This window comes from Vigna unguiculata, chromosome 5 (genome assembly GCF_004118075.2).
Source record: "Vigna unguiculata cultivar IT97K-499-35 chromosome 5, ASM411807v1, whole genome shotgun sequence".
NCBI classification, from domain to species: domain Eukaryota; kingdom Viridiplantae; phylum Streptophyta; class Magnoliopsida; order Fabales; family Fabaceae; genus Vigna; species Vigna unguiculata.
In genome coordinates, this window is record NC_040283.1 from 6,645,601 (window position 1) to 6,673,360 (window position 27,760).

General features: G+C 32.0%; 1 protein-coding gene across 3 annotated transcripts; it reads right to left on the minus strand.

Annotated features, from left to right (window-relative positions):
- LOC114183050 lies at positions 1–27,693 on the minus strand. Of its 3 annotated transcripts, none has more exons than XM_028069887.1 (14): positions 27,568–27,693; positions 27,372–27,459; positions 15,061–15,119; positions 9,453–12,505; positions 9,064–9,297; positions 8,236–8,952; positions 7,290–8,102; positions 6,013–6,726; positions 5,099–5,929; positions 3,288–4,028; positions 2,313–3,143; positions 1,171–1,920; positions 918–989; positions 1–821 (listed from the first exon to the last, which is right to left on the minus strand). In XM_028069887.1, exons 4-14 carry the CDS (start codon positions 12,438–12,440, stop codon positions 48–50), a joined length of 9,465 nt encoding a protein of 3,154 aa, XP_027925688.1. In that variant the 5' UTR covers positions 12,441–12,505; positions 15,061–15,119; positions 27,372–27,459; positions 27,568–27,693; the 3' UTR covers positions 1–47. The 3 variants fall into 3 exon arrangements, with proteins under 3 accessions (XP_027925688.1, XP_027925689.1, XP_027925690.1); XM_028069888.1 differs by having other exon boundaries at positions 27,372–27,425; positions 27,568–27,690; XM_028069889.1 differs by lacking the exon at positions 15,061–15,119.
- Between the last annotated feature and the right edge of the window lie 67 nt (positions 27,694–27,760).

Sequence of the window (27,760 nt, forward strand, 5' to 3'; positions counted from 1 at the left end):
AATTCAAAATATAAGAGTCTTTCATTTGAGGCTTGATTGAACTCTAATTAAATTTGCCCCTGAGGTTTGAACTCACGCAAATCAGGTACATAAGAGTATTTCATTTGAGGGCATTCCTTTAAAGTCACTTGATCCAAGCATGGGAACTTTAACTTGAAAGTCCCTGAGTAAATTCCTACTATGTTTGGTAAAGATTCAAGAGACAAAACACTGAGCTGGTCAAATGTTATATATTCATCTTTTGATTCATCATCTCCCTCTTTCGACACTATTTCCTGTATTGCTTCACAATCCTGTATAGAAATGTGCTTCAGTTGACGTAGTCTTTTGGCCGTTGAGGATGTGAACAAAAATAACATTCCATGGCATTCACCAATACTCAAAGAGGTAAGATTTGAAAAAGACAAGGTGGATGGTACCAAAATTTTCATGGTAGGACATGAAAACACTTCCAATGTTTCTAGTGTTTTTAGTAAGGGTTCTACCCATGAGTGCTCTAATCCGATGGCACTAAGCTGTGGGAGATTCTTCAAATGTAATCTTTTCAACTTTGAAAGTACTTTGCTACGATCAGTGGTAGGTATTACTTGAGAGTAGAATAATTCGTTAAAGGAACTGCAAACCACTTCAAGATTTTCAATGTTGGGTATCTCTTCAAGTAATCCACTGGAGAATATATTTGAATCATCATCCTCATGATAGCACATTAACTTGACAAGTTTTAAATTTTGCAGGAGGTATGCAGCATTTGCTCCAAATTGTCCTTGTCCAATCATAGTCTCGTTGTAAGTGATTGCTTGATGCTCCATGCTTGGCATAACCTATGAAATTTCGGAACAGAAAAAGGTACATTAATACCAAAATGTGCCATTCAGGGAGAGTTATGAAACCAGTAAAATTTGAGAAATTGTCCTTGCCTGGAGCTGTCTTTGCGAAATTGCCATGGCGTCTTCCTTTTTGAGTGATAATTGCACCAACTTTGGAAAAACCTTGCAATTGTTCGAAACATATATAGAATAAAGGAAAAATTTACATAAAACCCTCTTAATATTTCTAAGTGTTAGATGGGTGTTGAGTAAAAGATGAGGTGTTTGTCTATCACTATGATAAATTTCGCAGTAATATGAAGACATGCAAGCAACATGAAAATGGGGAGGCAATGTTTGGTACCTTTTCAACCGAAAAAACTACTTGCTGATGTATTGAAATACCGAGTTGATCATCTGTATGAGCAACTTCATGACTATGATGCTCAGTTTTAAACAATTTCAACTGATCACAATGATATATATCTATATGTGTTAGCATCGGCCATTCCAGAGTGTGTTTTCCAGGGTACAAGTGCTTGAGCTCTGGCAATTCCCATAATGTTAATGAGGTGAGACAATGGAAATTGAACTGTTTAGTTTCTCCATTGATGGCTGCATCAGCTTCTTCAAAAATTTGCACCAATGTTGCACAAGCTCTCACATCAAGCTTAACAAGATGATTGGCCACTGATGTTGGAAACAAACTTTTAAGGGTTTGACAATTGGAAATTGACACTTCTTGCAACTCTTGAAGGCTCAGAATTTCATCAGGATTCAGATTCCAGATATGCTCCAAATTTGGCAACTGATTTAGAATGAGTTTCTTCAAAGGAACTGTAATCGACATCATTTTTGCTGCTTCTACTTTCACATCAAAAATTGCCTTCACAGATTGACAGTTGCTTACCTCAATCTCTTTGAGGTTAGAAAGAAAGCGTAGTAAATAAAAAGGAATGACATTGGAGAGAGATTCACATTCAACCACAGCTAAAGATTTCAAATTGTTGAAACAATTGTTTGTTGGGATTGGAACCACACCAACCCACATCTCTTCTAGCCGTGAATGATCACTAAATTTTAAATGCTCTATATCACATGCAGACTTTTCCACCTGTACATGACCTCAACATGTTACAATATATTCACATGGTGCTTGTAATATTCTTATTCGAGACAAAAATTTCACTTATTTCAGATAATCATAAAATGAATGCTTATGCATGTGTAGTATGCCAACATGTTTTGGATATATAGATATATAGATGTAATACAAAACTATTCACATTTTTGTATTAACAGAATTAAATATTTTGTACAGAGACCATTTTTTTTATTGTTGTGAAAACAAAATATATCAATAGTTAATATACTAAGCACTAAATTTATCCTAACTAATTATACGAATGACTTAAACTAATAGTAATTTAAATAAATATTTAAAACTAATAATATTGGTATCGTAAAGTCTAACACTAACTTAAATACATACGAAAATAACCTTACCTGTTTTTGAAACAGCCTCTGAAATGACGTGTTTAGATCATCATTGAAGAATAAATCTGAATCCTCCAATGACGTTTTAATCCCCAAAAACTTTGGCGCATTTAGGACTCCTTCAGAGAAAGTTTTCATATTGGGGCAATCAATTACATTTGCGTTTTCCAAACATGGAAATTGCAGAGTGGCATTCCCTGACAAGAAGCTTTGAACTCGAGGTAAGCAATTCAAACTTAACGTTCTGAGTCTTTCAAATATGATCTCATCACAATCATCTTCATCTTCCTTTTTTGCTATTTCTTTTATCGATTCACAATTCTTTATAGTTAGGGTTTCAAGTTGCCCCAAACTTTTTGCAGTTGAAAATGTGAATAAATACTCCATTCGACCACAGTCCTTCACAAACAACTTTTTAAGACATATGAAAGACATTGCACGATACCCTAAATTTTCCAACCGAGGACAGCTGATAACCTTTAATGTTTGAAGGTTTTCACAGAATGGCTTTACCCATGGGTGCTGGAACCCTATTGATTCTAGCTCATTTAGTTCAAATAGGGTTAATTCATTCAATGTCGCAGGAATTCCATCATGAACTTGCAATTTCTGAGATGAAAATATCTCCTTGATACCAAAGCATCTCTGCACTTGAAAATGTTCTAAATTAGGTACCTTGTGTAGGAAATCAAAGGGCAAAGTACCTTTCTCATTTTTATCATCCTCAAAGCACAATCGGAGAAGATTTAATTTGCTGAGATAGTCTTGTTGCACATGTGCATCGCTAAACAACATCATGTTTTTCTCATTCAGTGTCAATCCCTTAAGTTTAGGAACAACCTAGATTCAATTCAAACCAATTCAAAAGAAAACACATGGTGGAAGTTAGAAGGGAAAAGTTGGAAAATATACAATGAAAAGAAAAGCAAGCACGAAGAGTGAAAAATATACAACGAAAAGGAGGAATCTACTTAATGCTGTCACCTTTTCAACAAGGAACAGAGGTTGTTGAAGGCAACTTATTGGAGCCTCTGTCATTGCTTCTTTGTGACTGTCATGAATTTTTGATGTGAATAGCTTCAACTTGGGACAGTAGGCCACATGTATGATTTCTAATTTGGGGCATTCCAGATGGTGTTTTTCAGGATAAAAGCAGCTCAGATTTGTTAGGTTATAGAGAGTTAGCAAGAACAGACAGGGGAATTCAAACATTAATATTTCAGGTGTTCTGTTTTCAACTGCATCTTCCTTTCCAACAATTTCTACCAACTTGTCATACCTCTGCAGTTCATGTGTCTCGATCATCCCAAGTTTTGTGGCAAACAGTGTTACCAAGCTTCCACAACCATCAACAAACAACTCATGCAAATTAGGAAAACTGACACTTTCTTGTGGATTTTTGTTCAATATACATTTCAAATTTGACAAGTCTTTCAAAATAAGTTTTTTCAAATGAAAGACTGTTCCTTTGGTCTTGGTGTGGCTGTCATTCATACCAAATATTACCTTCACCTCATCAGCGTTATGCACATTCAATTCTTCCAAACTCTTCAAATGAGAAAGTACATCAGATGGAATCACAGTATCTCCTTTACTTGTTCCATCAAATTCCAATTTCTTTATATTGCCAAAAGATTTCCCCGGAAAAGCTTGTTTTACAGATCCAAATCCCCTCATCTCAAAATAATCCCGTAGAATTGTATGCTTTGAATATTCGAAAAAATCCTTAAAATTTACACAAAATAAAAAGTGTTAGAATAATTGACAAGTCTAATGCTTCGTAATTAAGAACGCTTGCATACAACATATATATACCACTTAGATTTTCCTTTTATTGTAGAAAGCTATGTATGTGCCTCGTTAATTTATATGTGTGCAATAAACTCGTATAGGAATTCATTTTTGTTGCATTTTTTATTAAATAGTGTGTTTAATTTTGATATATATTGTTTATATACCAATTTTATATTGTAAAATAGAAATTAGCTCAGCTATAACATTTAAAGGAGTAATTTTGAAGAAGCTATTTAAACTACGTTTTGTAATTGGCAGGAAGCTTACTTTTATTTATTTATTATTACTACTATTTATATTATTATTATTAAAATTTAGAATGCGTTAAAAAAATGTAGAAAGAGAAAAGTAAGGAAAAATCGTTGCTAAAGGTCTTGGCCTAATTGTCCATGACGACGAATCATGATAATGAAATGAAAAGAAGAAATAATGAAAACTAAACTCATTTCACCCATGCAACCCAAAACGTAAAAGTTAGAATGTAATAATGAAAAGGAAAAAAAATAAAGTTGAAGAAAAAAGGAAAAGAAATTATGGAGCGATAGAGAACCAATTAATATATATATATATATATATATATATATATATATATATATATATATATATATATATATAAAATATACATACATACACACAGAGTGAGAGAGAGAATCCATTTTGTGTAAAAAAGTAGAATAAAACTAAAAAGCACAAGAATAATAGAAAAAAAAAGGATAAAACAAGTGTTTAAGTTTAGGATAAAAAAGAATGCATAAATATGAAGAAAAAGAAAGATTAATAAAATTTAGTAAAGTAAAACAAAAAATGGTACAACGGACGGTGAAGAGAGGATCAAAGAAAAACGAATTTTGAATGTACTTTAACTCAAAAGAATAAAACAAAGTTACAAATAAAGGAATAAAATACAGTTTGTCAAAAATATATAAACAATTTAAGGGCAAAATATATAATCATATCTTGGTTATATTTAAATAAAGAACAAGTGATAGTGAATTTCTCACCTTCTCGTAGAACAAACTCTGAATTGTTGTGTTGAGATCATAGAAGAAGATTAGATCAGAATCATTCATTGAAGGTTTGATTCCATGTAGCATTGGTGCATTTATGCTTACTTCAGAGAAAGTTGTCATATTGGGACATTTAAACAAGATCACATATTGTAAAGATGAGAAATGTAGAGTGGCATTTCCTGAATAAAAACTTACCAGTCTTGGTAAGGAACACATGCTTAAATTTATCAATCGTCCAAATACGATCTCACCATTAACATCTTCATCTTCTTTTTCTATTATTTCTTGTATTGACTCACAATTCTCGATAATTAGAACCTCAAGATTCAAGAGACTTTTGGCCGTAGAAAATGTGAACAGACACTTCATTTTTCTACAACCCTTCACAACCAATTGTTTCAGATTAATGAAAGATGTAGCACAAGACACTAATCTGTCTAACCGATGACACTTAACAATTCCTAATACTTTTAGCTTTTCAATGTATGGCTTTACCCAAGGGTGTTCCAACCCTATAGACTCCAACTCAAAAAGATTGTGTAGGCTTAATGTTTTCAATTCAGTTAGAATCCCATCATGACCATTGAGTTTTTGAGAGGGAAATAACTCCTTCAAACCAAAACATCGTCTCACAACAAAACATTCTAAATTGGGTACCTTGTGAAGGAAATCAAAAGGTAAAGTATCATTCTCATTATCATGATCTTCAAACGATATATCAAGGTAATTTAGTTTGTGAAGGAGGTCTTGTGGTGAATGTCCATCGTTCAACAAGATAATATTTTCCTCACTCATCATCAGTTCCTTCAATTTGGGAACAACCTAGCAAGAAAAAAAAATTCAATTAGGAGAAAAATACTTAAAAAAAAAGAAATAAAAACATTAATTGCTAATGTTTTCGTCACCTCTTCAATTGAGAACATATGATGTTGTAATGAACTATGATGGAATACTGAGTTGAATAGCTTCAACTTACGACAATAGGCCACATGTAACCTTTCTAACATAGGACATTTGAGATGGTGTTGTCTAGGATAAAAGCAAACAAGTTGTGGCATATTCCAAAGAAACAATTTTGACAAACAAGGGAATTCAAATGTTTCAGTTGTTCCATGTATAGTTTCCTCTTCCTTTTCAACAATTGCTATCAACTTGAAACACTGGTGCATTGTAAGTGTCTTAAGTTTCCCAAGATTTTTGGCAAGAGTTAAAGGGAATAATGTTACCAAGGTTCCACAACCATAAACAAACACTTCTTTCAAATTGGAAAAATTGACTATTCCTTGGGAGTGTTTGTTCCACACACATTTCAAATTTGACAAGTCTTTTAAAGTAAGTTTTTTCAAACGAAAAACTATTCCCTTAGTCTGAGTCTCACTCTCATCTAGGTCAAATATTACCCGTGCTAGTTTGCAACTCTCCACATTCAATTCTTCTAAGTTCTTCAAGGAAGGTAGTACATGGGACGGAAGTACAATGTCTCTCTTACTTACTGCATCAAATTCCAATTTCTTCAAACTACCAAAGAAGTTGTCAGAAAAAATAGGTTTGCCGTAACGAACTTCCTTCATTTCAGGATAATCCACTAGCTTCATATCCTTTGAATGCTCAAAAAGCACCTGAAATAGGAAAGAAACTCGTTATTAGATGTGTATGGAAATAGGAAAGAGTCATGTAAAAAAAGTCTTATATGGTTGACACATTTTAATTAAAATTTCAAAGTAAATATTAAAAATATTAATAATCATAACATACACGACAATAAAAAATTAATGGAATGACACGAAAATGTTTGAATTCCTATATTATATCGTTAATTTATTAAATTAAGTATAATACAAAAGATGATATGTACAAAAGTGAATATTACTTTCTCACTTGGATATCATAAAATAAGTCTACAATTTTGGACATAAAACTTGATTACTACGAATAAGAAAACATCAACCAATCAACTATAGAAGAAATATATCTTACTAAACCTGTATAAATGTGCATGCTTAATATAATTTTACGCATAAATGCTACACCATACCATTTATGAATGTTTGTCACTATCACATAGCTATCCAATTGTAGAATATTTTGTTAACGAAGTTTGAAATGAAATGAAAAATAGTTATAAGTGGAGGAATACATTTGATCAAAATTAACAATAATGAATAAATATTATGATTCGTACCTGATATGGAAAATGTTTTTGCAGAGTTGCATTCAAATCACCTTCCCAGTACCATTTGTCTTTTTCTCCGACCACAACATGTACTTTTTGTAATTGTGGAGCACTTAGGACATCAGAGAACTTAGTCATTTGAGGACATTCACTCACTACTAAATTTTCCAATAGTGAAAAGTTTAAGACACACTTATCAGCAGTCAAAAAACTTCTGAGATTTGGTAGAGAAACCAATTCTAATGATCGTAACTGTTTAAAATCAATCTCTTGTACATTTTCCTCTTCATTTTCTGCAACAATTGCCACAATCATTGGACAAGAACTTACCTTCATAGTTGTGAGTTGATCCAAGGTTTTAGCAGTTGAGTATGTCATTAAATTTCTCATCATACAATTCACCACTTCCAAATATGTCAAGCGACGAAAAGATACCAAGGATGATACCAAAGTTTTCAGTTTTGTACATCGTTCGATGATTAAGTGTTGTACCCTTTGAAGAAGCATGTCATGCTCAAAACCAATCTCCTCTAGAAACCACATGTCTCTTAATTCCAACTCTTTAAGCTGCATAACAACTCCTATTTTTTCACGTGAATTATGAGTTATAGGAGCCCAAATCCTTCTCATGTGACAAAATCTCAATATTAACCTTTTCAAATTTGGAAGCCTATGTAGAAACCAAAAGATTACTTCAGCATTCTTCAACCCATGCAACACAACTGATTGCAGGTTGTGCATTCTGTGAACATTAATAATGTACTTTTGCAACCACTTTACTTCTCTGAAGCTCATCGCCATAAATTCCAAGTTGTATATCACCTAAAAAGTATATAAATAAAAATAGTATCAATATCTAAGTATATTGAAACAATATTTTTATAAATATCTTTTTAGAATAAATAAAGGGCATAGTATTCTTAGATCTTGTAGTGTGAGGTTTTGAATTAGCTACCTTTTCTGTAGCCAAAACAATTGGTTTCGCTTGTGAGTTTGAGATTTTTGTAGTGATCCCTTCTAGCTTACCACATCTTAGTATTGACAATTTCTTCAATGATGGCCACTCCAAAGTATGAGTTCCCTCATAGAAACTCACAAGTTCAAATAATGAACGTAATGATACAGTTTTTAGATGAGGAAACTTAAAGGTGATAGCATTTTCATTTGAACCTTTGTCCCAGGCAACAATCTCTTTCATTGTCCTACAGTTCCATACCTCAAGCGATTCCAAATTTTCTAGGTCATTGGTAACAGAAAGTGGGAAAACATATTTTAAATTTGGACTCCCAACAATTTTTATGCTTTGCAGATTATTATGTTTTAATATTTCACCAGTGCCATCCTTCCATAAGCTCACTAAATTTGGTAGCCCTTGTAGAATAATATTGTGCAAGTTTGTTTCATTTTTATCACAAGTTTGTGAAATATTTGTAAAGTCAAATATGTTTTCCACTAACTTGCAGTTAGTAATTGTCAAGCTTTGAAGACTCTGAAATCTTTGCCTCATAAAATCGGGGAAAATTGTTTTAAGCTTGTGGCACTCTTTTATTGTCAAATAGTCTAAGCTACGAAAGGAATGAAGGCCAATATTAGGTTGCCAAATGGTATTGAGTTTCTCCATGCACATGATCTCCATTTTCTTCAACTTAGGAAAAACATAATCAATATTTCCCTACAATAGAAATTGGTAGCTAGATAAGCAATTAGAATATCTCAGGAATTAATGTAATTAAACGACAAATAATAGTAAGAATCAAAGTCAATACTAAATGAATCCACACACCTCAACATCTTCTGGAAAAAATATATCCTCCATCATTTCACATTCACTGACGAAAAGACTTTGGAGATTCTCCAAATGTTTAGCCATAGAGAATGACAGTAAATATTTCAAACTACCACAATCTGTCACATTTAATGTAAGCAAATTTTTAAAACAATGTTCAGTTTGGTCACTCCATATCTTTTGGATGTTGATAGAGGATAACTCCAACCACTCTAATTTTGGAATCGACACCTGTAAGAACAAGTAATGTCTTAGCAGCATATTTTGATGTTCACAAATTGATTTGTCCTAGAGAAATGACAAAACTTATTCAATTTAAACTAGAGATTATAAAGGATTGAAGAAGATAGATATATTACATATTTTTGGATAATGTTTTACATTACCTTTTCATTGAAGAGTGAATGACAAGAATTGGTGCCATCTTGGTCAACTTCAACGATGATATCTTTGTTCATGTTTTGCCCTTTGTCTTCAAATGATTGTGCACAAGGCAACTTATCATAGGTATACAAACAAGTAAATGCATGTAAGGATTTTAATGTTAAAGTTCGTAACTCAGGGAACTCGATATTGTCACCGTTGTCAGTATGGGTTTGTCTTCCAACTGAAATTATATCCTCCAAAGAATCACAATCACACACTTCAATTGTTTCAAGCATGGCGAGGTGTCCAACCATGCAATATGGGAAAATATTTTCCAACTTTCCACATGATTTGATCTTGATGATTTTTAGTCTGCAGAAAGAGGCCTCAAGAAGTTGATTGTTGCATATTTTCTCCAGATTATGAAGTTTGTAAAGATACAACGACTCCAATTTGGGAAAAGCCAATAAAGGATGGAACTGTTCCATTGAGTTAATGATATATTGAATGCCAAAGTTGTTTACAATGGATAGATGTTTCAATTTCAGAAATCCTTCAACATTTAACTCATAGAAAACGTCATGAACATTAATGAGTTCTCCCAGCCACAAATATTCAACATTTTTTAACAATATTTTAATCCATATTTCAGAATGAATGTCAATACCTTCTTTTAGGTTCAATACCAAAAGTTTCACCACTTCATACTTGTCAGGGATTTTGAATTCTCCCTCCGTGAGCATGTTGAATTCACCGATGACAATCTTGTAGCTATCCAGCTCATCAAAAAACAAGTTTTGTGGAACATAGACAACATTCTGAATGTGTATGTCTAGGTTTCGTAACTGATTTAAGTGACTCAACTCGCATAGACTACAATTTTGACTTTGGATATTCTCTTCTGTCTCCCATTGAATCAAGCTGTCTCCTATATAAAATTCTTCCAAAATGTTCATCCTTGATATGACATTGGAAGGTATTAGTCTCAATTTTGAGCAATTACTTAAGTCTAGAAGTTGCAATTTATCTAGCTGTCCAAATTCAAAGGGAACACATTCAATGTTGGATCCTGAAAGAGTAAGAATTCGCAGTTTCTTTAACTCTCCAATGATTGATAAGTTCTGCCCTAGAGTGCACTTCTCCAGACTGAGCATTCTTAGTTTTGTTAAGCATATCATTGAAGAAGGTAAACATGGTAAATTCAAACCAATCAATATCAAGACTCTGAGTTCAATCATGTCTTTAAAAAATTCATCTGGTATTTTCAAAAAGTGATCTTTATTGTCAATATGTAAGATTTCAAGTCTAGGACAGTATATACTCCCTGAAAGATCATCAATGATATAACAAGAGTGTACAAAAATAGCAGTGTACCTCTCAAGTTGATTTTTGTGAGGCCACTCATCGAGTATGCTATTCTTCATGAAAAATACATGCTTTTCTTTCGATGATATTGAAAGAGCAACATCACGCACAATGTCGTGCATGTTAAAGCGATTGCTAGAGTAACTTTCCAACACCAAACTTGATTCTTTTAGCTCTTCTATCAGCATACTCACTTTGTTTCTCGCTTCTCTAATTGTGTGGACTCCTTGTAATAAACCTAAACCAATACAAAACTTCACCAAGTCCATAACCAAAGCATCGTTTCCCATTCTTGCACATTGTAAGAAAATACACTTAAGTTGTTCATTTTCTAGATGATCATAGCTCAACTTTATAGAGAATTCAATAGGTTCTTTCCCTTCTATATAACTTTGCCTTTTCATTTGTTGATAGACATCCTCCCATACAAAGGAGCTTTTATTCTTTAATGTCCTTCCTATGGAAACCAATGCAATAGGCAACCCATCACACATTCTTGCAATTTCAATGGCTTTCTCATCATACACTAAATTTTGGATTTCTATTCCAGCCACTTTCTTAAGCAAAATCTTTGCTTCATTTTCATTAAGGACTCCAATAGAGAAAGTTGATCTCTCCTTCACATCCATTTGATTACACAATACTTGTTTTCTTCTAGATGTTAGAAGAATTTTGCATCTTTTGTGATTGCTAGATAAATTCTCTTCTGTCATGTTATTGAAATCGGAAGGTAACTCTTCTTTTTCCATCTTATGGTAACCAGAATCAGATATATCATTGGCATCCTGTTGGCTTCCATCATCTTCATCACTGATTGGAATCCCCAATCTATTCAAGTCCAACCTATCCCATAGATCATCTAGGATTATAAGGATGTTCTCCTTTTCTTTCTTTAACCTTTTCCGAATGCGATCTGCTCTTACAATCTCACTTTCCTCTTCCAATCTCATTCCTAACATCTCACCAATTTGTCCTTGAATTTTTATGATGTTAGGATTTCTGGTTATATTTGCCATAACCACCACAGTGAACAACTTCTTTTCTTGAGCTTTCTTAGCAACTTCTTTGACTAAAGTGGTCTTACCTACACCACCAACACCATAAAGGCCAATCATATTAACCGTAGTATCTTCCAATGCTTGCATAAACATATGGATAGTTTTTGTTCTTGATGCAAAGCTTTCATAGCTAGTGTTTGTCAAAGAAACATTAATGGATGGGAGTACCCGATAGGAAACTTCATCAAACCTTTTATTCCAAAGTTCTTCCACTTTCATTTCCTCTACCATTTTTGTAGCATTTCTGCCCAATCGGTACCTTAACGACAAGTTACTCGGAAAGAAACCAATGGAACATCTTGTCTTCGAATGATATTCATCGTGGACAAACTGCTCATACTTTTCAATCTTCTCATCCAACTGTTTTAAGCAATGTTGAACTTCATGTTCAATTTCTTCTGCATTCATTTCTGCATTATTAACTTGATGTTGTATCCTTTTCCTAGTATTATCCATCAACTCAATGTAACATTTAACCTCTTCAAATTTGTCATTGTAATTAAAAAAGTAGCTCAACTGTCGTTTCACTACACGTCCTGCAATTTGCAGTGCACTTTCAGTTGTCGTAGAGACAACTGCTTCCATGCTCCCTTGACAATTGATACCTTCTCCTTTGCTTTAATGGTTTCTACTAGGGCTACTTCTTTTTTCTGATACAAATGCAAAATTTAAAAGTTTTTGACTTATAAGGGAACCAATATATAAACATTAAGTAAATAGAATTGATAAAAGTTGATGCAAACATCCAGGAAGTTCATGTAAGAAAATCTTAGAAACTAGAAAATATAGAAATAATACCACACTATAAAGACTTGAAAGTTGTAAATGTGTTAAAAAATTGTATAACTGACATTTGACATTAATTGTAGTAAGTGGAGTGATGTTTTACGCCATGAAATTGTATCAAGCACGGAATCAATATATTTTTATCATTGATAGCAACTACCCGAATACTCACACTATTTGATAATAAAAAAATTCGTATTAACTCTTAATGCATATAAAAAGGTGTTGGGTTGTTTTGAAATATATCTTCAGAGGTAAAATTGGACGGTTATGGTGGAAAATAATGTAATGAAGGGGTTTGTGACTATTTTGAATTGTTCCGACATGAGGATGCCCTGTATGTATCTAGGGAGGAAAATAATAGGATGAGAGAGTCTGTGGTTATTTTGAGTAGTGCCAACATGAGTATATATATATATATATGGGCGTGATGGGTGCAAACCCAATAAAAATACAAACTTGAGAACCAATTTCAGTTGAAACAGGAGAGATACTAGTTAGATGGAATGGTTGATTTTTGTCCTTTGTTGGTGGAGCTTGCTTGATTAGCTCAGTCCATTATCTGCTTTGCCTTTGTTCTTCATCTCTCATTTTAGAGTGTTGGGTGAAATTCTGATAAAACAGTGACAAATTTCAGAAATGACCAGGACACGGACATATCCTTGAAGATAAAATTAGAGAGATAACCACACTCATCTATTCATCATTTCGCAGATTTTCTCAATTAGAGATTCTTATTTCTAATTCGTGAACTTCTTCTAGTTACTGCACTTCTCTGCATTCCTTTGGCTGAAGCATATGAAGTTCTGAGACTATGTAGGTGTTAAAGTGCAGGATTTGATTGGTAGGAGGGAACTCATTATAAAGAATGGAATGACAAAATTATGCAAAACTTAGACTGCATAATGAGCAAGCGTAAAGAATATGAGGTAGTAGTTGAACATAGAAGGAGAAACATCTCTTTATTTAATGCACGTACGATCGTATGTAAAGTTGAGGCTAAGGCAAAAAGATATACGATAGGTTGGTGACTTTGGTGTAGGGACACTTTGTGATGTGTTAGCTGCAATGGGAGATGTGTGAAGATTAATACTATACATTCACGCCATCTTGTTTGATTTTTTTTGTCGATGTATAGTCTGCTAATTATTAGAGCTGTCAAAATGGGTCGTCTGGTCCGGCCCAACCCGGGTCCACCATGGGTTGGTCACTTAGTGGGTCAACCAAATCCGATTCACTTATTAGCGAGTCGAAAAAATTTGAATCCGGCTCGGTCCACCACGGGTTGATGGGTTAAACGGATTGGTTCACTAGCCCATTAATTTAAAAAACATAATTTTTTTTCTTAAGTCAGAAATTATATTTCGGATTAAAATTTAAATAAATTTGAATACAATATCAATATATTCCAAAATGATGCTAAACTCCAATACAAATCAAAATAAATAAATAAAAATACAAATTATTATCTAATATCAAAGCATTCTTGTGAATTACTCCATCTTTTATTAAATGCAATACTTTTTTCAGCAAATTAATTATACTTTTTTTCAATAATCATACTTTTATTAGTTGAAGCTAGGTTTCCATTTGCCAACCGATCAATGTGTTTGGTTAAAAAAATAGTCCAACATTGCAAAGTTCAACATAATGTGTCACTATGTGGGTTGTGGGCCAACCTGGCTTACTACTGGTTCAATTCGGTGAGCTGGATTCTTGGTGGACTGGGTCAAAAATTGACCCATATTAAAATTTGTAAAAAAATTTTAATCCAACCCGGTTTGAACTCGTGGTGGACTGGGTTGGCCCACGAATTCTGACCCACTTTGACGGCTCTACTAATTATGGTCATGAATGCATGCATGCCTATCACTGTTTGTTCATAGCATAAATGTCAAATGCAGTGATAGTTTTAGGGTATGCTCAAAGTCTAGATAGAAGATACATACAACTAATATTTACTACAACTTTTGTCCTGTGAAACTATTTTAGGTTCGAAGATGAATTTGAGAGAGAATGAATAAATGGATGTTAGAGGATCTAAAGGTAAAATTTGTGGTGTTTGTTTTAAGAGATTTTGAGATAAAGATTAAGATATTTAAAAGTAAATTTTGTGAAAATTTGTAAATTATTGGATTAGATAAAAAAATGTTCTAATAGATTAAAATATAATATTACAATTTTATAATTATGATAAAAACTAATCTATAAATTATTAATATTATTATTTCAAATAAAAAAGTTAAGAAGATGAATCAAATAGAAATAAACTGGACAAACAATAAAGTAAGAAATATAAGCACCATATGCAGAGGAAAAGCTTCATGTACACAGTAAAAAGTAAAAAAAATTGCAAGTTCTGCACCATGAAATTATACATAAGAGTGTAGACCAATTTGGTAAAAGAACAAGTATTTACCTTCACATTCCCTCTCCAGATCAGAGATACTTTTTTCAACCCATCCCTTAAATCAGTGCCTGAAAACATATGCAAAAGTAATTTCGTCTGTAGGAACAGTATATGTGGAAGTAGATTTTATACTTTGTATTATTTCGAGTTGTGTAAAAGGGTTGGTGCTCATAAATATTGTTTTTCTTTCTTGACACATTACATATTCAAGAACTAAAAGTGACCACTAACATTCCTTATTTCATAGTAAATAAATCTTCCAAACAAAAAAGAGGTAAATCTAGAATGGTTTACAACTATAAACGTTTAAACGATAATACAGTTGAAGATGGATATACAATTCCGTCTAAAGAAATTTTTATAAATTGTATTAAAAATGCGAAATGGTTTTCAAAATTTGATCTCAAAAGCAGATTCCATCAAGTAAAAATGGAACCAGAATCTATAAAATGGACAGTCTTCTCCTGTTCTGAAGGATTATACGAATGACATGTAATGCCTTTTATTCTTAAAAATGCTCCTGCAATTTTTCAAAGAAAAATGGATAACATCTTCAATGACTGCAAAACTTTTACATGTGTCTATATAGACGATATACTAGTTTTTTCTAAAACAAAAGAAGATCATTACCTTCATTTAAAACATGTATTATATAAACTTGAAAAATATGGTTTAATTGTATCAAAAGCAAAAGTGGAGATTTGTAAAAATTTCATAGAATTCCTTGGAACATAAATAGGTAATGGAACCATAAAACTTCAACCTCACATTTCTAAAAAAATCCAAGACTTTCCTGATAAAATGGAAGACATAAAAACCCTAAGATCTTTTTTAGGACTCTTAAATTATGTAGAAGTTTTATCCCAGATTTGGGAAAATACACTGCCCCTTTATACAATAAAACTTCTCTGAAAGGGGAAAGAAAGTTTAATTCTGAAGATATAAAATTGGTTCAGGATATAAAACAAAAGGTAAATAAATTACCTACTTTACAACTACCATTAAATTCAGATTACTTAGTAGTCGAATGTGATGGATGTGAATTAGGATGGGGAGCTATCCTAAAAAGGAAGAAAAATAAATATCTATCAAAAGATAATGAACAAATATGCAGATATGCCTCTGGAAAATATACTGTTAAACCACAGGTTTACCAGACCAGCACTGACTACGAAGTCAATGCAATTATACACGCCTTAGAAGCATTTAAATTATTTTTGATAAATAAACCAGAAATAACCATTAGAACCGATTGTGAAGCAATTGTTTCTTATGGAAAAAAACCAAATAAATAATGACAAAAAACCTCACAAAAGGTGGTTACTTTTCCGAGATTACATAAATTTTGGAAAAATTATAAATTTTGAACATATCAAAGGATCTGACAATATGTTTGTTGATATCCTTTCCAAGTACATCATACAAAAGTGAGACTCAAAAAGTCTTCTATATAGTCATAATACATGAATATTTTACACATTGAAGACCCTGAACTTCCTCCTGGATTCTGGGTCAGAGTACAAATACAACCACTAGGGATTAGTCCTGTCTTTAGTCCTAATCCTGCCATTAAAATCACTAAACAAATAAAAAGGTTTAAAAGAAGGATATTCTGCCTAAGGCTACAAAAAACAAAATTATGCCAACAAAATCCTTTCCAATATTATTCTACACTTACCTCCTACAAAGCTAACATCAGAGTTTTGGAGTATCATCTACAAAGGCTCAGACATTTTATTGCTTAACCCGTTTGCTTCTATATTGCAGGTACAAATATTCCAAAATGGAATTTATACAAAACACAAAGAAAGGATCTTTAGGTCCTAAACCAGTAAAGTCCCCCTTTGTGGTGGAACAATACACAAAGTATGGCAAACAAGAATTGTCAATACTCACAAACACCTACCATTTTCCTAGTAGAGATAATACAAATGTCAAATTAAATGTTTTAATTGACAACATTTGGAATATTCCAAAATACACAGTTCAAAATGAACACCAAGTCACTAAGGTGAAACAAAGTATCATTAGCGCACTATACAATTTCTGCTATGCAGATAACAAAGGAGTTCTGTTAACTTCACCAGCCTCTCCCTCTGGAAAAGGATTTACACATTATGCCCTAATTACAGGGCCAAATAAAGGAGTTTATACTTCCTTCAAAGACCTCTCTGAGGCAAATCAAGACCAATTTTTGTCTACTTACAAAGGCTTTAATTCTTTAGAAGAAGCCCAGATGGCCTTAAAGTTGGGAACCATTGATGAAGAAAAAATAAAAACAGGGTTGACATTTGAACTAAGAACCCAAACACATACCTATGCTGCCTCCTGTAGCTTCTCACCACAAATGAACCCAAACATTTTCCTTGCAAAGTTCGAGGTCATACAAGAATTCTTGTTTGAAGTTCATGCGGAAACACAAAATTACAATGGATTATTTGTAAAACCCCAGACTTATTTTGACACAAAAACACCATGTCAGGAGTCTTCGGACTATTGCAAAACAATAACCACAAAGTGCACATGCCAAATAAAATTCATTTTTAGAAAGGCTCAAATTGATTTAAAAACCTTTAAAAATCAATTATATAGAGACATAGTCATATGTCCTTCACTATTATTAAAGGCAGGATGTCTCCAAACACTTCTTATCCCACCTACCGAAAAATTCAACTCTCTAACCCAAGAGATAAACTCGGTAGTAAATGAAATACAAGCAGAATATATGGTCAATATCTGCTTACAAATCACCTCCTCACCAAAAAGAGCCACAACCCCTGATAGTGTGGCAACACATGTCATAAAACTATTCACAGAGTCAAATCTAGAGGCCCATGTCCATCTAGAACACGGTCCCTTGAACGGGTTGTCACTCAACAAAGAAAAGCTATACCAGTACCAACTCTGGAAAGCTTACATTGAAGGGTCAAATTGGAATTTCTCGAGAAAGGATAATACAGAATATATCCTTTTGAAAGAAACCATAAACACAAAAATATACTGGAAAAAGTTTATGGGAAACAAATTTCATCCTTTTCTATAAAGACTCTTTTATAGAAAAATTTTGAAACTTGTAACTTGTTGAACCAGTTTTCAAGTGACCGGTTACGTAGAGTCTAAGTCATCTGGCTTCTATAGGGAAAGGATGAAATTTGTTTTCCATAAACTTTTTCCAGTATATTTTGGTGTGTATGGTTTCTTTCAAAAGGATATATTATGTATTATCCTTTCTGGAGAAATTCCAATTTGACCCTTCAATGTAAGCTTTCGAAAGTTGGTACTGGTATAGCTTTTCTTTGTTGAGTGACAACCTTTTCAAGGGACCGTGTTCTAGATGGACATGGGCCTCTGGATTTGACTCTGTGAATAGTTTTATGACATGTGTTGCCACACTATCAAGGGTTGTGGTGCTTTTTGGGGAGGAGGTGATTTGTAAGCATATATTGGTCATATATTCTGCTTGTATTTCATTTACTACCGAGTTTATCTCCTGGGTTAGAGAGTTGAATTTTTCGGTACGTGGAATAAGAAGTGTTTGGAGACATCTTGCCTCTAATAATAGTGAAAGACATATGACTATGTCTCTATATAATTGATTTTTAAAGGTTTTTAAATCAATTTGAGCCTTTCTAAAAATGAATTTTATTTGGCATGTGCACTTTGTGGTTATTGTTTTGCAATAGTCCGAAGACTCTTAACATGGTGTTTTTGTGTCAAAATAAGTCTGGGGTTTTACAAATAATCCATTGTAATTTTGTGTTTCCGCATGAACTTCAAACAAGAATTCTTGTATGACCTCGAACTTTGCAAGGAAAATGTTTGGGTTCATTTGTGGTGAGAAGCTACAGGAGGCAGCATAGGTATGTGTTTGGGTTCTTGGTTCAAATGTCAACCCTGTTTTTTTTTTCTTCATCAATGGTTCCCAACTTTAAGGCCATATGGGCTTCTTCTAAAGAATTAAAGCCTTTGTAAGTAGACAAAAATTGGTCTTGATTTGCCTCAGAGAGGTCTTTGAAGGAAGTATAAACTCCTTTATTTGGCCCTGTAATTAGGGCATAATGTGTAAATCCATTTCCAGAGGGAGAGGCTGGTGAAGTTAACAGAACTCCTTTGTTATCTGCATAGCAGAAATTGTATAGTGCGCTAATGATGCTTTGTTTCACCTTAGTGACTTGGTGTTCATTTTGAACTGTGTATTTTGGAATATTCCAAATGTTGTCAATTAAAACATTTAATTTGACATTTGTATTATCTCTACTAGGAAAATGGTAGGTGTTTGTGAGTATTGACAATTCTTGTTTGTCATACTTTGTGTATTGTTCCACCACAAAGGGGGACTTTACTGGTTTAGGACCTAAAGATCCTTTCTTTGTGTTTTGTATAAATTCCATTTTGGAATATTTGTACCTGCAATATAGAAGCAAACGGGTTAAGCAATAAAATGTCTGAGCCTTTGTAGATGATACTCCAAAACTCTGATGTTAGCTTTGTAGGAGGTAAGTGTAGAATAATATTGGAAAGGATTTTGTTGGCATAATTCTGTTTTTTGTAGCCTTAGGCAGAGTATCCTTCTTTTAAACCTTTTTATTTGTTTAGTGATTTTAATGGCAGGATTAGGACTAAAGACAAGACTAATCCCTAGTGGTTGTATTTGTACTCTGACCCAGAATCCAGGAGGAAGTTCAGGGTCTTCAATGTGTAAAATATTCATGTATTATGACTATATAGAAGACTTTTTGAGTCTCACTTTTGTATGATGTACCTGGAAAGGATATCAGCAAACATATTGTCAGATCCTTTGATATGTTCAAAATTTATAACTTTTCCAGAATTTATGTAATCTCGGAAAAGTAACCACCTTCTGTGAGGTTTTTTGTCATTATTTATTTGGTTTTTTTCCATAAGAAACAATTGCTTCACAATCAGTTCTAATGGTTATTTCTTGTTTATTTATCAAAAATAATTTAAATGCTTCTAAGGCGTGTATAATTGCATTGACTTCGTAGTCAGTGCTGGTTTGGTAAACCTGTGGTTTAACAGTATATTTTCCATAGGCATATGTGCATATTTGTTCATTATCTTTTGACAGATATTTATTTTTCTTCCTTTTTAGGATAGCTCTCCATCCTAATTCACATCCATCACATTCGACTACTAAGTAATCTGAATCTAATGGTAGTTGTAAAGTAGGTAATTTATTTACCTTTTGTTTTATATCCTGAACCAATTTTATATCTTCAGAATTAAACTTTCTTTCCCCTTTCAGAGAAGTTTTATTGAATAAAGGGGCAGTGTATTTTCCCAAATCTGGGATAAAACTTCTAGCATAATTTAAGAGTCCTAAAAAAGATCTTAGGGTTTTTATGTCGTCCATTTTATCAAGAAAGTCTTGGATTTTTTTAGAAATGTGAGGTTGAAGTTTTATGGTTCCATTACCTATTTCTGTTCCAAGGAATTCTATGAAATTTTTACAAATCTCCATTTTTGCTTTTGATACAATTAAACTATATTTTTCAAGTTTATATAATACCTGTTTTAAATGAAGGTAGTTATCTTCTTTTGTTTTAGAAAAAAACTAGTATATCGTCTATGTAGACACATGTAAAAGTTTTGCAGTCATTGAAGATGTTATCCATTTTTCTTTGAAAAATTGCAGGAGCATTTTTAAGACCAAAAGGCATTACATGTCATTCGTATAATCCTTCAGAATAGGAGAAGGCTGTCCATTTTATAGATTCTGGTTCCATTTTTACTTGATGGAATCTGCTTTTGAGATCAAATTTTGAAAACCATTTTGCATTTTGAATACGATTTATAAGAATTTCTTTAGTCGGAATTGTATATCCATCTTCAACTGTATTATCGTTTAAACGTTTATAGTTGTAAACCATTCTAGATTTACCTCTTTTTTGTTCGGAAGATTTATTTACTATGAAAGCAAGACTCCTGTGAGGACTTTCACTTGGAGCTATTACTTTTAGTTTCAGAAGATGGTCAATATGCATTCGAGATTCCTCCTGTTCCCAATTATTGAATTGTATATCTTTAGTTTTTATAATTAAATCAGGGTTGATTATGTTTAATTTACAAGTAATAGGATCACGATCCAAAAATTTTATAGGATCTTCTCCTATTATACTAGTTTTATTTAACCTATCCAAAATCTGTTGGATATTATCAAAAGTGATTGTTTTGGATATTTTTATGGATGAAAAAGAGTCCATAGTGTCATCTGGATAGTAATCTATGAATTCTAAATTCTCTTTCATACAATCACATTTTTCTGAGGATTTGGGGCTTGTACATGAACATTCATCAGAGGATTGTTTTATATAGCTGTCTCCACTAATGATGGGTGACATTTGTGTTTTATCACTAATAATGACATAATCTTTGTTTATAGTGATAGTTCTATTATGGCCTAAAATAAAATCTAGACCAATAATCATGCTTTGTTTGAAGGGACTAAATTTTCTACACGCATGGTTTTAAGATGTATTTTTTGGCCAAATAGGTCACAATTTGTACTAAATTGAAGAGAAATATTGTTTATCTCTTTGTCGTTTATCATTACTACTCCAAACAGAGTTCTTATTTTTTGTATATGTTTACTTTTAGTAATCATATATGAAGGTTTTTTTGTTTTACAGACGATTGTCTCAGAACATCCTGTGTCTAAGAGGGCCTGCATGATTTCTTCTTTAGCAGGATTTTTGTTTTGTTTAGGAAAATTTAATTTTACTAACACTTTAACATATATTAGTTGCTTTTCATTGCAAACTAATGGGATACATTCTATGGTTCCCATCATGTTGTTTTGTATGTTTTTTGAGATGATATCTGTTCCAGAATCTTGAATTATTTGTTCTAGACGAAGAATTTTTTCTTCAAGGTTGTTTATTCTGGTTTCTAAAATTGAAGTCCTAGTGTGAATTATGTTTTTATCTCTTATATTTTCTTTTTGTTCTAAAAAAATGGGTGTGTCTTGTATTTTCAGATGTGTTGTAATATATTTAATACAAAAATTTTTGTAGCATAAAGGACAATGAGCCCTTTGAGATTTATGAAAATATCTATCACAATACTGGCAGGGAATAGATGCTGGTCCTGAAAAGTATTGTAATGTATGAGGACAAATATTTGTTTCAGTTATATTCATTAGATAATATCCAGAATCATCTAATATTTCGCCCAATTCATTATATTTGTCATTTAATTTGAAATCATATTTTTTGGGGTAAATTTGGATAAATTCATTATTTGTAAAATCATTTATTAAGTCATAATTTTTGGGTTGTTTGTCTAAATTAATTTCATCAATGTATTCTGTTATACTAACTATTGATAATATTTCAGAATCAGTAGATACATCTTCGTCAATTGGAAGAAGATTCATGTGGCAAGATTTGATGAGCTCTGCTTCTTTTGTATAAAGATTTGCTATGTTTGGATAATATCTTGAGAAATGTCCAGTTTGGCTACAAGCATAACATTTTAGTGTTTGTTTGTAATTTTTATTTTCTCTAAATTTTCTGACGTGTCTATTAGGGTTTAGAGTGGGTTTCCTAGAATTTGAGGATCTTATAGTATAAGTCTTTCTAGAATTAGTAGGTCTTTGTACAGTCGATTGAGACCTATGACTATAAAGTTGGCTATGTCTAGGTTTTCTTCTGGGCATATATTTTTTGTTAGTTTTATTATGATTGTATTGTTGTGGAGTGTATATTTGTTTACAAATTCCAGAATCAGAATTTTTTAGTTGTTTTTGTATTGCAATATGTGTGCAAGTGTCTTCCATTACTTTCATAATATGTTGTATTCTTATTGAGAGGTTACTTAACATGGGAGTTACCTCATCATTTTTCCAGGATTCTCTAATTTTCTGACCTAATTTTCCTGGAAGTTTGAGAAACATTTTTTCTCCAACACTTATATCATGAAAACATCCGGCTATGGAGGCATACATGAGATAATCTTGTAAAAATTCTTTAATTTTTCCAAAATATGTTATAGACAACCTTTCAAGATGTCCTAAATAAATTTGTTGTCTGAGTGTATTCCCATCGTTTGCAGATTGAGAAGTGAGTAATCTTTGTATTAGAGAGCGAAAATTGTAAATGTTAGGACCTGGTTCGATCACTAATGTACTTAATTCTATTGGGTAATTTTTTTAGAAGATTCCCAACATACTCTGGCTATATCACCTAAGTAGGTTTCACCTTTGGCAATCATGTCTTGTGAAGACTAAACTTCTTTTTCGTAATGGATACCATAATCACGGATTATAGTTGCAGTCCACTGTTCAATGTATGTTGGTAATAATTGAGGGTCAATTCCTCCTATGTTTAATAAAAGATTAGGCAATGGGAAATTTGGTTCTATTGGGAGCCTCTTTCCATGTGTTGTATATTGATTATCTGTAAAAGTAACATTTGTTGGGGATTCCCTGGGTATGAATCCAGTAGAATAACTTTGAGTACCAACATGTTCTAACTGATAACTGTTGGGGTTTACTGATCCTACACTTGTATTGACGAAACCTATTGTAGATAAAGGTTCTGATATTACTGAAGAGCTATCTTCTTTATCTAAACGCAGGCTATCAAGAAAATTATTTATGATATCGTCTGTTTCATCGTAAATATTTTCAATATTTGTGTTTGTAGAGGAATCCAAAGATCCTTGTCTATACATGGCTATAATTGCCTGATGATGATTCCATTCTTCATCAGTCATTTCATCATTTTCATTTTCTTCGTATTGTATGATATTCATCATGGAAATGTGTTCGTTATCAGGAATGGCTGAAGTGCTATGCCTGTTTTCGGCTGACCTATCTTGTTCTAGGTCAAGTCGTGGTATATTTGTGTAGTCTACAAAACTTAGATTGAGTCCTCTAGACCTATTATGTAAAATAGCAGATGAAGGGACTGTAATTGGATTATTTTCTTCTTTGGGTAAATGTGTTTGCCATAAATGTTCTTCATTTTTTTTTGTGAAGGCTTGGGCTGGTAAGAATTGTGTACCATAAGAGCTAATGGCCTCCTCTAATGGTCTAGTATTTATTCTATACACAGAAGAAATATGGTTACTTATTCTTCCTATGAAGGTTATGTCTAAATGTAGATTTTCACCCATCCAATTGGGTCCAAAACCTATCGTTTGTACTTCTAAGTTTATATGATTTATAAAATCTTGTAAAGTTAATGTGAAATTTGGAGCAAGATAAATAAGGGAAAAGGGTTGATTTAAATCTACCTCTAAAATCCCTATTACACTTTGTGAATCATTATTCTGGAATCTTGAATCATGTAGAACTATCAAAGCTCTAGCTCCAATCATATGTCTGGCTAAGGATCTGACTCCAATGGTAATTAATCCCATGTGGACATATCTTTCTTGTTGATTTTGTAATTATCTACCTGTTTGTGGAGATATTAGAGGGATTATCTCATAGGTGTTGTCAGGGAGATAAAAATCTTATATTCTCCTATATCGATGGAGGCTTGTTCGTTCAGAACTTAACCATCCTATGTTGTATAACTGTCTAGGATTTAGAGAATCTATCCTTGAGTTAGATCCTATATCTGTATTTTGTTGTATGTCTACTAAGTCTTCTAATCTTCTAATGTTAGTAGTTCTTTGTCTATTTAAGAATCTATCTAAGATTCCTGGATGTTGTATAAGATTTTGACTTCTAGTTTGATGTTCTCTTAATCTTCTGGGGGTTCCAGGGAATCTTTGTGTGCTGCTAAGTTCTGTTGTACTATTCATATTAATATTATCAATTTGTGTTTGTGTAGAAGTATTGGGTTGTGTTATCATTATAAACTATTATCATTGTTTGAAGAAGGTGCTGCGTTGGTACTTGCAGCTTTTGAATCTTTTTTAGTTGTAACTTTGATAAATTTATGTGAATTTTTAGAAATTGTTTTTGTATGTGTGTGTGTTCCTAAAGATAGTTTTGATACTTGCTTTATAAGACCATCTATGTCTTTGGATAAGTTCGTCCCTTTAGTAGAATCAATCAGATGATTCAATTTTCTAGAAACTTCTTCTAGAAGAGCTATTATAGTGTTATTTTGCCCTATAATAACTGTGTGTATAGGGTCTACTTCTGAAGTAGGTTTTTTATAACCTACAGGAGGAGAGTTTGTAATTTTTTCAACCGTAGTTAGGACTGATTTGTAGTCAGTGCCTAGAAATGGTTGTATGTTATCCATTAAAAAAAAAATTTAAACAGAAAAACAAGAAAGCAGTATAGAAAGTAGGAAAGCAATAGTAAGTAGACAAAGCGGAAAAACAGTAGTAGAAGATAAAAGACAGGAATCTACGGAATACACTGTAGAGTAATACTTATAAAAGAATATAAATGGTCAAAAAAACTCAAAAATCTCTTTTTTTTAGATCTGGGGAGATAAAAAAGGGTCCATCACAACAAAACATTAGCATGATATGTACAAGATAAAAGCAAGACAGAAAAGTTTTATATATATATATATATATATATATATATATATATATATATATATATATTTTACGTAACATAAAATTAAATTTTAAATTTTACACTTTTTTATAATATTATTTAAAAACTAATTTTATATTTTACTTTTGGCAAAGTAGCACTGAGATTTATAATTCTACAAACAATTCAACATGCTTACCCCACCACCCCCACAAGCGATCCTAAAGCCGGATTTTCCTATCAAGTACAGTACACTGTCTTTGTAAACATAATGACGAAACTTTGACAATAAAAAAAACAAAGACACTTCAAAATGATATGTTTAACCCTACCAGCGATTCTAAAGCCAATTTTTTCTCTTTTTCTTTCTTCCTTTATCGTATCTTCAACATCTAGCATTTTTTTTTATAAAAAAAAAAATGCAAAAACGCGTCTTAATTACTAATAATACTTTAAAATCTAAAGTTTTATTATATCTAGCCACAAAATAGTTAAAGTGACAACAGCTGTCACACACAATTATTGTACTTGTATCCTATCGTCACTCACCATTAGGCCCATGGCTGATTCAGACGTGTTTGGACAAATATATATTGAAAAAGAAACGACAGCAACAAAATAGTAGGTCATATTTATCCCTTTCCATTTCCACCACTTGCTTTTATTATTATGATGCCAAATAATACTACTTTAATTTCTTTATGATATCAAAATATTACCTCCTAAGAGTAATAACTTTTATGAATTATGATTTGTTAAACCATATAACTTGTATAATATGAATATATTGAAGTAAAAATTTTGTTGTATCTAAGATTGAAAATTTAATATAGTATTTCTCATTTATTTTATTATAACAAATACAAATATTGATAGTAATAAAAAGACTAAAAATGCTTGTTGCCTTGTCATAACCTTAATTGGGTTTTTTTCTGGTGCTTGATGTCATATTAAATCATATAGCCAAAAATGTAATATTCCGAAAGATAAATTTAAAAACTTTTAATCTTTATAAAAATAAAAAATAAAAACAATCAATAAGTGTTGACAAATTGTCGGATTGTTGGGCGAATTTCTCATAGCGCAAATAAAATAATAAACGAAAAAGGGTTCATGCCATTTAACAATGATTCTTATAAAAAATAAAATAATCTTAATAAAAATTAGTTTTTATATTTTAAAAAAAGGAAATGAATAATAATAAAAGATAATGTGAAATAATAAAAAAAAATGTAATGTTAAAATATCAATATCAAATAATAACTAAAATAATGATGGCTTATGTTATGCCGTTATTGGGTTGGCGACTGTCTTATTTTTTTATTTATTAATAGTTGTTTGTTTATTTATTTTTTTATCATAATGTGTCTTTCTATATATGAAATATAAAATTTAAATAATTTATTTTTGATTTCAACGACGTATTTATATTTAGTAATAAAGGATGCATCACAAAAGAGCACTCAACCATAACAATTTTAAACAAATTCAATGCCTTTCGTGTTCCTACTCGTCCACAAATTTATTCTCACAATTTATACTAAATAAAGCATAATAATGAACCAAAAATAGAAAAATAGAATATATATATATATATATATATATATATATATATATATATATATATATATATATATATATATATATATATATATATATATATATGAAAGAAAAAATTGTACTGCATATCCGTCACCGAAGCTTAGACACATGACTGACTTACAGTAAATTAATTTTAGTACATCAATTCGTTTACGGAAAAATTACAATTAGTTATTTTTTAAACGTGAATTTTTTATACGATTTAGTCGAAAACTAAGCACACTTTTAACATATATGAGATTGATGTTACCTTGTATGAATTTGACAGTTGTCACTTAATGCATCTAAATCTTTTACAGGGTTCCTGGAGAAAGAAGATGGTGAATAGTTCCGAAACCCTTGTAATTTGGAAAAGTTGAAGTTAAATAATGAAAAAGGAAGGAAGAGAGATATGAGAAGTCAGAACTCAAAGTGTGTTGAGTGTATATGAACAGAAGAAGACTTACAGATTGTGTTGCAGTGAGGTGATCTAAGAAGATGAGTTTTTGCAGAGGAGGAGAATGAAGAGTAGAGTTCTTTCTAACACAGACAGTTGAAGATGTGAATCAGATTTTAACATAAGAAAGAGAATGTTGGTGTTCTTGTGACTATGAATATAAGGTTAGTAGTGTGTGGGTCCTTCTTATTTGTTTTTGTGAT

Excerpts from the sequence above, each read along its gene's own strand:
- LOC114183050 (XM_028069889.1), bottom strand. The coding sequence starts at position 12,440 with ATGGAAGCAGTTGTCTCTACGACAACTGAAAGTGCACTGCAAATTGCA. Across the intron at positions 9,298-9,452 it reads ATTCACTCTTCAATGAAAAG|GTGTCGATTCCAAAATTAGA; the intron begins GTAATGTAAAAC and ends TTGTTCTTACAG. Across the intron at positions 3,144-3,287 it reads CTCTGTTCCTTGTTGAAAAG|GTTGTTCCTAAACTTAAGGG; the intron begins GTGACAGCATTA and ends AATTGAATCTAG.